General features: G+C 42.2%; 1 protein-coding gene across 1 annotated transcript; it reads left to right on the forward strand.

The window, feature by feature from the left end:
• Positions 1-269: 269 nt before the first annotated feature.
• Positions 270-10,620, forward strand: LOC131211677 (ATP-dependent RNA helicase me31b). The gene is made up of 6 exons (XM_058205251.1): positions 270-403; positions 1,834-3,170; positions 3,232-3,310; positions 3,392-3,770; positions 3,992-4,639; positions 4,810-10,620. Exons 2-6 carry the CDS (start codon positions 3,124-3,126, stop codon positions 4,977-4,979), a joined length of 1,323 nt encoding a protein of 440 aa, XP_058061234.1. The 5' UTR covers positions 270-403; positions 1,834-3,123; the 3' UTR covers positions 4,980-10,620.
• The last annotated feature ends 771 nt before the right edge of the window (positions 10,621-11,391 follow it).

The following is an 11,391-nucleotide window of genomic DNA, read 5'->3' on the forward strand; positions in this document are numbered from 1 at the left end:
GTGTAATGCCAAACTGCTTACGCCTCGCCCAAAACATATACGTTTTGAAAGAAGCGCAGCAGTTTGGCATTAATCTGAAGTGCCAAAAACATTACGTTACGCATCGTCTGTCCCCGCAGATTGATTTTTTGGCGAAATTGAAGCTGAAAACTTGAACGACATTTGTCCTCACGTCGACTGCTAACGCAAGGGTGATCGACAATGTCGACAAAGCTGTGGAAAAGCGAGACAACCATATACGCTGCTCGATTTGTCGACGTGAAGTGGCAACGGTAGCAACGATGTCGTTCACTTTTCATTAATCATACGATTGTTGGCATCGAATCGAGAAGCAAACTAAGAGGAGTTGCAAGTGTAATTTTCAGCGAAAACTAACCGAAAGTGAATTAGCAGAATCATCAAGGTATGTTCAATGTCTCACCCAGCACGAGGATAATCCATAGGAAGGGCGTAAAATATCGTGGTTTGCTTAACAGTGGTACGCTTGAGGTGAAAACGACGCATGCAAATTTCGGAACACGTTTTGTCCAAATGGACGACTTTTGTAATGGCAGTCGTCAACGCTCACCTAATGTGCTTTCTTGGAGGCAGAAGCTTTGTTTCGGCGCCTTAAAAGGCAATTTTTGAACCTAAAGCTAGTCAGAATACTTATCTAAACCGATGCGCATCGGAAACATTTGCCACCATATTAAGAAATGTACTTTTGTACCCGCGAGAAAGTTTCACTACCCGCGAGATTGCCACAATGGTGGACGAGGATGGCGAAGCATCGTGGCTCTTCCGCTACGTTTGTCTAACTTGCGCCCTTCTATGCTTGTTCACATATTTGGACTTAATATTGAATTAGTTTTCAAGCTTTTGTTTCTTACACCCTTTATGCGTGTCATGTAATCATCCCATAGATGCGAAGAGGACTGTAGGAATAAGCAGCTTGTCAGCTGTAAGAACACCTAACGACGGAGCGAGATAGGATGCGTGGCTAATATAGGGCTAGTGTTGAAAGAATCGGACACTGATAAGCTCCTTCGCGAAGTCGTTTGCTTTAGTTATTTTGAATTGCATAGTTTTTAATAGTGATTGGTCGTCACCACCCAAATCCGACTACCAGCATTTCGGGAACAAGGACAAAAGTTTTGGGGAAGCACAACCCAGCGATGGCTTCAGCATCCATTTTGACTGGCAGATTTGGTACCATAACCTCACATTGTCCATGCTGAAGTGTAGTGTTAAAACTAAATTTTGTGCTTGCTACATTTGTTGGTTGTTATATACTGGTAATTTTTGACACAAGTAAAAAAAAGCAAGAAACTTTATTTAATTTTACGGTTGGAAACAGCAACCATTTATTCGTTCCTTTGCTAAAATGTGAGGTTGAAGAAACGCTCACTAACACAGCCACTGACGAATGTCTGAGTATGGGTGCAAGCAATTCGCATTGTGATTCGGTGAAATTTCCCCGTTGAAAAGTGGGAAAAGTTCGACGCCTGTTCAAGTATGCTTAAATAGAGTCGTGAATTCTAATTTTCCAACGTTTGTCAAACTGTTTTGAAAATGGGAGCGCAAAAGTGAAAGCACATTTATTAATGAGCGATGAGCGAGCAAAAAATCGCATTCAGCGTGCCACATGGCCGAAAACAATGATTGATGAAGAATTACACGTTTTTGTGTAGAATTGTGTGTCTGTCTAGTTTTCGCAATCACACAAATTCTGTCCGATTTGATCTGAGGTTTTTTTTCTACCTTAGTTATCATTCTGTCACATTCATTTTTATGATGTTGTTTAAGAAAGCATATGATGTTTAATATTTACAACGGTTTTTCATTTTGTTTCAGCGATTAATTCAACCCCAATTTAGCCCATTCTAAATAAGAAAACTCACGACGCAGTCAGGATATCAACATCAGAGCTACTGTACCACACGACCGCTGATAGCGAGCGTGCGTGTGTATGTGCGAAAAATTGCGCGAAGATCCTTAAAAACCGTAAAAGAGCGTGACACGTGACACGGTTGAAATAAAATAGGTTACCCCCGGGTATTTGCCGGTCGGCCTTGAGCGCGCGACTTTGTGGTGTTGTTCGTGGAGCTTGTGAAAGCTTGAATGGTAGCAGAGTGATTGTGCATTTTTGCATCTTTTGGTTGGTTTTACGTCTCGAAATTATTCTTCAACGAAACGATTAAATTGAGCAAAAAATAAGCGGAAACAAAACTACTTCAATACCCGGTGTATGTGTGCTTGACGCAGAGAACTGTCTCACAACGGCGCATCATTTACTCCAGTGGGAGAAATTTATCTTAAAGTGTGCATGAAGAGAAAGATGAAGAAGTGAGGCAAGCAAGCGCGGATGCCGTTTCAAATGAACATTAACAGAAAGGCATGAGAATAAAAGACTTGATTGGTTACTCAACACAGTGAGAGGAAGACAAGTGCAGTGGGCTTTCGAAACTGTATTACCAGAATCTGGCGAATCGGTTGGCTTCACCAAAAGTGAAAAGTGCATTCGAGTTACTCCATGGAACAATTATAGCAACCCAAAGAAAGAGGAGTTCAAATGACACTTAAGCTGAGATAGCGCAAGTCTCCAACAGGAAGAAAGAGAGAGAGAGAAAGAAACAAAAAAAGATAGAAAGAAAGAAAGAAAGAAAGAAAGAAAAAGAGAGGGAGAGACAGAGCGAAAAAATAATACACATAACAGATGAAAAACTTCTGTACTCAAGTCAAAAGTCGATGTTGAAAATCAACGACATATAGGCAGTGGCCGAGAACATAACCGCGGCACAGTGATTGTGGAAAATAGTCTTGTAGCGATATATTGTGTTTAAGGTGAATAATTTATAGTGGAAGAAACGAGGTAGCGACGACTGGAACACAACGTAACGTGGTGGAGAAACAAAGACCCCACGCGCAGCACTACGTTTTGTGTTTGAAAACAACGCGACTTGGGGCGAAAAACAAGAGTTTGTGCTGAATTATATTTTTTTAATTTTTAACTCTCATCGTGGCCTGCAAAGCAAATTAAGTAGTACACACAGTAGTCCAGGGGAGCAGAAAGCAGAACAAAAAACACTGCTGCACAAACACTACCACTTCATCGGAGTAGCACGGAGATCACCAGAAGTAGTCATGATGACTGAAACGTTGAATTCGAATAATCACCTCAGCCAAAAAGGGTAAACGAATGCTTGGATCATACCGAAAGTAGAGTTTAGCTCACGTTGTTTTTGTTTACAGCGAGAATAACAAAGTTGGCGACATGGGATGGAAGGCCAAACTTAAAATACCGCCCAAAGATACTAGGATTAAAACTAGCGTGAGTATTATATTGGCGTGGCGTGTTTCACTCGAAAATCAAAACAATTTATTGAAACAAATTTTTGGGACGTTACACCAGGATGTTACTGATACCCGCGGAAACGAGTTCGAAGAGTTTTGCCTGAAGCGGCCACTGCTGATGGGCATTTTTGAGAAGGGCTGGGAGAAACCGTCCCCGATCCAGGAGGCGGCTATCCCGATAGCACTGGTTGGTAAAGACGTACTGGCACGAGCAAAGAACGGTACCGGTAAGACTGGAGCGTACAGCATTCCTGTACTAGAGCAGGTCGATCCGACCAAGGACTATATTCAGGCCCTTATAATCGTGCCCACTCGAGAGTTGGCCCTACAAACGTCACAGATTTGCATCGAGCTGGCGAAGCACATGAATATTCGCGTCATGGTCACTACCGGCGGAACTAATCTCAAGGATGACATCATGAGAATATATCAAAAAGGTCAGTTGGCTCCTCTCTCGAGGCCCCTTTCTTCACACCGATCGAAATCTTCATATGATGAAATAACCCTCAGCCATTGACCACTGTGTGTGATGCAAACTGTTTTCTAAACTCTGATGACGATTTCTTCTGTGTTATTCCACTCCGCATTGCATTTGAAGTTTTTATCTGTTATAATGTCGTCTTTCCATTTGTTTCTCCTCTTTCTAACGCTCCACTAGTTCAAGTGATTATCGCCACTCCGGGCCGTATACTCGATCTCATGGACAAAGAGGTGGCTAACATGTCCCAGTGTCGAATGCTAGTATTAGACGAGGCAGACAAACTGCTGTCGCAGGATTTTAAAGGCATGCTGGATCATGTCATTATGAGATTGCCAAAGGAACGTCAAATCCTACTCTTTTCGGCGACATTCCCATTAAGTGTGAAAAACTTCATGGAGAAGCATCTGCGCGATCCGTACGAGATCAATCTGATGGAGGAGCTAACGTTAAAAGGCGTCACGCAATACTATGCTTTCGTGCAGGAACGCCAGAAAGTGCACTGTCTTAATACGCTCTTCTCGAAGCTGCAGATCAATCAATCGATCATCTTCTGCAATTCGACCCAGCGTGTCGAACTGCTGGCCAAAAAGATTACAGAGCTGGGATACTGCTGCTACTATATACACGCTCGGATGCAGCAGGCCCACCGGAATCGAGTGTTCCACGACTTCCGATCGGGTCTGTGCCGCAATTTGGTCTGCTCCGATCTCTTCACTCGTGGTATCGACGTACAGGCTGTGAACGTTGTTATTAATTTTGATTTTCCGAAGATGGCGGAAACCTACTTGCACAGAATCGGTCGATCCGGACGGTTTGGTCACTTGGGTGAGTACTACTACATGATTTCAAAGCTTCCATAATCTCCATTGAATGACGAACAGTAGTTAATGCGTGGACGAACACTATCAAACTTTTCTTTTTGATGTGTTCACGCACTCTGTTCCTATTTGTGTGTGATATGTAAATGTCTTCTTCTGGCCATCCCCGTTCTTTAGGTATCGCCATTAACCTAATCACCTATGAGGATCGTTTCGATCTTCACCGCATCGAGAAGGAGCTGGGCACGGAGATTAAGCCCATTCCGAAAGTAATCGATCCGGCATTGTACGTACCGCGGCCGGACGATCCAAACAGTGCGCAGGAGGAGCAGAATATTAGTAAATAAGTCCGGAAGTTTTGAGAGGACTAGAATTGCTGCCGGTATTGATGAGAAGAGAGTGTGATATTCAAAAGGCATAGATTGTGGAGAGTACAAAATGAATGGAGTTTGGGATTGGAAAAGAGACAGTGTAGACAATGAGGAAGATCTGTTGAGATGCGGAACACGAAAATATTACGAATTTCTATAAAGCGAAAATCGTTTTACTCAAATCAAATAGCAAACTCCAAGTCAAACGAATATAACCGCTAAACGATTGATTTAAAGGGTAACGCCGACACGAAGACTAAACAAAGCAATATCGCCTGTCAGTTGGAAATAATGGTTTTTGAGACACAGATATGGACTTTGGAGGAACCAAACTTAGTGGAACTGAGTTGTGTAGCACAAAATGCGGGGGAAATGTGTGAGTACAGTGTGCAAAATACTTCATTAGTCCCTGATTGCGAGGCTCTAAAAGGTGAAACGCAAATCATTTAAACCCATGCGCTAATGCTGCAAAGAAATGGTTGAACACGATTACTCACGAAATCCAAATTTTCGCAACTGAAACATTATTTCAAGCATTAGACTTCCTACCACAATTATCCGGTTCCCGGGTCAGCATTATTGAACAGAGGGAGTAGTGATAAAATGGCTGGAAAGGTGTGATTTGAAACCATCACTTTCACCCCTATTGACGTGCACACGGACGTTAACTCGTGACTTTGACACTATTGGGTCACAAAGCGAAAGCGCCTTTGTGCGTCTTTTGCGCCATTTTTCCACTGTCTGTTGAAACATGATTAGAGATGAGAGTCCAAACAGTTTTCGTGTTAGGTTAAGAGGGTGTTTTGGATCAGTTTCATTGAATTTACTCGAAATTGATTCTCTTTTTTATGCCACTAAAACAACTAACAACACACCTGAGCAACATTACACATGTCGTACTATCAACAGATCGGTCGAGTGGGACAATTAGATTGAACACGAAGAATACACCCCAGACAAAAGCATCATCGATAATGTCTTATGAAAGCGAACGGCGAGCCGAACTGAGGCATCATATAAAGATAAATGAAGGGCGCAGAACAGAACAAATGGAAGTGAAACATGAGATAAAGAGAAAGTTATATTGAAGACTAAAGAGAGTAGCAAAAGACAACAGATCAGATGTTGGAACAGAGATATCCACAAACGGCAAAACAAACCCACAATACAATGGATAAGAAGTCTGAAACTTGTTGATTGATTGGAGAAAGAGAGGATGGGAGAAGATAGCAGTATCTCCTCCATATTTCTGGAAGTTTTGATTTTTATCAACAGCTAGTAGTTTTGATTTGTGCGCCGCATTTTCTGCATTGAAAATCGGTTGTCTAATTGAATATAATATGTACGCTAAGGTGTAGCTTTCCTTTCAATCCCCCGAAGAACGCAGGAGCGCGGCTGAGGTCCTACCGCGTAGTACCATCAGCAACACAAATTGTAGAATAGCTGCTGAATGGCGGAAAGTCTGATTGTGAGGGCCAATAGTGACTAAACAATACCAGAAACTATTTGCCTCTCTTGTGTGCATGTGTAAACGGAGTGCGTCTGAAAGTCGGGGGGCGTATGAGTGTGTAGTTGTTGTAGTTTTACTATTTTTCTCCTTGTACAGTTAAAAAGACCCCGGGTGGGATTATTAGGAGGGACATGCATTGAAACTTAAAAAATCAAGAACGGTGCGCGTACCGTACCGCAAGCGGATGGAACCTATACCCGGTTCTTCAGAATAATTGTACATATGTATGTACAGTAGCGACTATATAGCGATTATGCAGACCCGGAGATGAAGTTCTAAATCCACATGAAACAATGTACATTCTTTGGAGAAAGCGACAGGAAATGGCATTGGTGCGAAACATGCGATGAAAACTGGCCTCAACAGCAAGCCGATGGTCAGCGCACAGCCACAAACGGAGGGCCGCACATACTACATACTTTCCCTGTTCGTATACAGCCAAGCTGGAACAATACAAGTCATATTCAAACACCCGGGCTCTGGTCGAGTTGTGCATCAACAAAGTGTATTGTGTGTAAAGACGGAAGAAGGCTGAGGGAAAAAATCGAGTAAATGAGGGTTCGCAAGGCCCTTTTGACAGTTCTTGGATATGTTTTCGAACCGACGACAATGTGGTGCAAGTCCCTGATCTGGTGTGCTTTTGTGATGGTTTATAGAAGAGACACAGCCGAGAGGGTGGCAAATGAAAATAGTCTACCGCGTATGTGGATGGGAAATTGCGCTCATCTTATTGCATGAGTTGGAAAAAACGATTTACCATTGCCGTGTCGAATCGGACATTTGAGTTTCAGGTTCGACGACAATATTTCGCCAAATGAATCCGGTAGCACTACGAATAATAGTAAATTCAACAAGCCATCCGGGAGCTGCAGGTCCACTGAACAGACCACGATAGAAAGCGTGACGCATCAAGGAGGTATCACCCTTCGATGAATGAAAAGATGTTCAAGAGCAGTTTGCACTGGATTCTATACATTCAACGTGCGCCTCAACACATCGTGGGATGTAACACGAAGCAAATGTATAGAAAAACAAATGAATTGTACACGATCGCGTGCAAAGTTTTCCGTTAGGAAATGAACTTGAAAGGCGCACTTTCGGCAAACTAGTTTAGGAAAATGATGATCGCGGATGAGTGTCTGAAACGAGTCGATGGACCCCGGAATGGAAATCTTGTGCGCGAATGATGTAATAATTTATGAAAAAGAATGATGACTGCACGTGGCTGTATGAATGGGCGGTCACGTTTGTACGCATGTGGATACGATGAATGATTGGAAGTGAAAGTGTATTTTTAAAACAAAGTTAGTGAAATTGATGAAAAGCACATGGCGGGAACAAATGAAATGGCGTTTAGGTGAAATGCCTGCACCCGTCATGTGGGCGGCGGTGGACTTCTACCATCGAAAGCGGCAGCGTGGAATGCATTCCTATTGAGATGCGACAGTGTCACTCTTGTGCATCACGAATTCGCAGATGATTAATAATCGTAGTAGGCTCTCTTCTTTTAGAAACGATTTTCCTTCTTCCACTCCACGCTGCTAGTAATCTTGAAGCTTCCTCTACTTCGATGGAGGAACGCAAAATTTGCGGAGAAATCAATTAGAGGGCATATTTTTGCGGTATTGGTCGGGATGGTAAAATTTTCAAAAGTATCTCCAACATCTTTGCAACAATATACCAACCACAAGTAGGCAATGAGCATTTCCGATGAGATTCGTGCGACAGCTTCCAACAACATCTAGTAAGCTGAGTCGCGCGTAAACGTTGCTCTGATCAATTGCACTTTTAGTAGCAAAGGTGAACCAAAAATGGAATCTTCAGTTGGAGAAATTTGCCGTCCACCAAATCAACTACCGCTACGAATAACAAACCGAGACTTATACGTCCCCTTCGAAGATCGAAAAAGTCAATTGGCCAGTGAAATTGATTACTGCTTGACATTCATTCTCGGCAGTTCATAGTTGATGAAACCTCATGGGTATTATTCGGCCACCACCAGACTAGTAACATAAAAACAGAAACACCTTTTGGCCAATCGTGGCAAACAACTGCACTATACGCGCAACTAAAATCCCAAGGTTGGAAGAGAGTCGAGGGATATCATAAAAATAGGAAATTAACAATTACTTCAAACGTACCTGCAATTTACACGAAGACAATTATAAAGTGATGGCAAAACAGACTAAGAACTATAATTCTTGTTTGAACACACGTAGAAGCGAGAGTTTGGGGAAGGAGTTTGTAATACTTTTGATCGTCAATCAGTTCGGGTCCGGCAGGAATAATCTTTTGCTCATCCTAGGACATTTAGCCGTAAAACTTTGATTTTTGTTCAACTTTGTTTTCTTCACACGCGCCTTATAAGCTCAAAAATGGCAATGTTATGCTCTTTTTCGTTTTACAAATTAAACCGGGTGTTTGGTAAGCTTTTCTTTTCTTTTGAATTATAGAGGCGTTTGGTAGGCTTTATAAATACGGGAAGGTACAAAGTGCCACCTTTTGATGGATTTATAGCGAATGTGTCCCTTTTAGTTTGATCATAGGTTGGTTTGATACTTCAATTGGCGATCGTTGCCACAAAAATCCTACAATATCATCGGGATATGTCCTGCCGGCCCCTACTAGATGACAGGGCTGAGTGAAAAGTTTGTCACTGATGACAGTTGAACAAACATTTTATATACATACGGCAATCTGTCCGTTCGTGAAAGGGGAAGAAGAAGATGCAAAAAGTGCATTAACAAAACAAAAACTGAAGATTCCTCACAAATCAAAGCTAAGTTTTCAGTCTTTCCATCAAACGGGTGACAAACAACCCTCCGTTCGTCCGGTACTAGTTTTTTTTACTAACTTGCACTTGCAGGTTTTCTCTCAACCTCCACTTGACGGACTCTTCTAGTTCGGGAGTAATCATGTCGAAACTTCAAAAAAGGTTCCAAGCTGCCGTTATGTAATTGAACCCAATTTTTCAGTACTACAAAATTAATCCACAATGCAATTGAATGAATGCGCCCGAGAGAGTGCATCAATAAAAACATTCACTCTATAATCTTCAAGTTTTCGCTCCCTTCAATACAGAGGGGCGCAAAAAACCTACAAACGGAGGAGAAGTTTGTTCACTGAAAGATAGCAGTTTTTATTAGCTTTGATTTGTGTCGCTCGCACGATGCAATCTTGTGTGGACTCAAGCGCAATGGGAATAGTTAGGCAACATTCAGATCTCATCATAAAATTCCATCTTATGGTGCTATCCGTCACACATCGGAAGAAGAGTATTTTATACCACTTATATTATACATGAATGTGCTGAATATGCCGCAGCCAGCAGAGAGGTAAACCTTTCTAAAGGAGATAGGGCAGTATCGGAGCAACGGAAACTCTTCCTTATCCAAATCTACTCCTCGTGGGCAAACGTGGAGACGCTTTACAGATTCTTTCGATGATTGTCGTACAAAATTAAAGAACAACCACCACAAACCACGTTTTAGAACGTTCCATCAAACTCAAATGAACTCTCTTATGGTGTATCAGATTAGTTGAATAACAATACATAGAACATGAAGGCGAATAAGTGTCGTCCAGCATCAAAAACATCAATCTACAACAATATCGAAAGAGTGAGTGATACGCAACTTATAGCAGGGAACAAGTGCGTCGGTGCTAAAACGTTGAGCTCTATGCCAAACAGCGCCGCAAAGTTGCAAGCAGATCAAACAATCATTAAACAACAACAGTCCGATGCCAGTCTGGTATGTGCGTTTCTTGCAAACTGCGCCGTGCCAGATATGACAATGCAAATCATTCGAAACGATTTATATTCGCCAATCACCCCGAGAAATGGAACTATAGAACGACAAAAACGTGAGAATCCGAACGGTACCTGACATTTGTAACACGCACGTAGGAATAGGCTTAGGAAAGGTTTTTAGCTCACGACGGTAATGTGTTGAGGAAGGTAGTAGATGCGAAGAAAATGGAAAATTTGGCCCGCAAAAGATCGACGGCCACGAAACCATTGACCAATATCAACAAACGCCATCAATGTCCAGCAAAGTTGCATGAAAAAATAATCTCATCGGAAAAAAAGAATAAAACTGCTATCGAAACAACATCAAAAATAACTAGTTTTTACCTACCCTGAATGATTTTATCACCATCATTTTCTCGACTTTTGTCGGCGGTTACTTTAGTGTGGAACTGTGGGGCACCGTTGAGGCCGATTTTTATGGCAAAGGAAGCTTTCACAGGAATAAGGACATTTTGTGCTTCTTGGGCTTTATAGTAGAAACAAACTTGCATTTGCGTTCCTGGGTTTAGAGTATGCCATTGTTTCTGTTGTAATGAAATATTGAAACGGACCATTTAATTAAAAAAATATGAACATGGTCATATCTACTTGCAGCAAGTTTGGAGCTGAATTCAGACGGCTCGTATCTTTAATTTCCTTTAGTTGTAATGCCTATACGATTGTACGAATTTTGTCCATCATTTCACACCCGAACTCTTTCTTTTTAGGCGCGTTAAGTCGACAACAAGTTTGCGAAGATTCAGGTTCGTTTCTCCGGCTTGTGTTTGTCTTTCCGAATATCCCAGGAACTTTGGTTTTCGTAATAAGCCCTTTACCTTCACACCCTTTACCGTTCACCCGAAGAAAGGAAATGTATTTTCCATACTTTCTACTGAATTATTCATTGATCGAGATTGAAAGCGATCGATCGGCGACAAGCGTACCACAATGGCGCGGATGGGGGTAGCTAACGGACACAGTTCGTTACGGATGTTGCGCCAGGCTGTGTGCGTATATGTGGCCTTTCATTCCACGAAAAGGGAACTCCGAACAACGGAGCGCTAGCCAACACTGCTTTATGGCTCCCA

The sequence above is a fragment of the Anopheles bellator genome, chromosome 2 (assembly GCF_943735745.2).
Source record: "Anopheles bellator chromosome 2, idAnoBellAS_SP24_06.2, whole genome shotgun sequence".
NCBI classification, from domain to species: Eukaryota; Metazoa; Arthropoda; class Insecta; order Diptera; family Culicidae; genus Anopheles; species Anopheles bellator.

What these genes read in the sequence shown, in the direction of transcription:
- LOC131211677 (XM_058205251.1), top strand. Translation starts at nt 3,124, where the DNA reads ATGATGACTGAAACGTTGAATTCGAATAATCACCTCAGCCAAAAAGG. An exon ending in ATACTAGGATTAAAACTAGC is followed by an intron (nt 3,311 to 3,391) that starts GTGAGTATTATA and finishes ACGTTACACCAG; the next exon opens with GATGTTACTGATACCCGCGG. An exon ending in CATGAGAATATATCAAAAAG is followed by an intron (nt 3,771 to 3,991) that starts GTCAGTTGGCTC and finishes ACGCTCCACTAG; the next exon opens with TTCAAGTGATTATCGCCACT.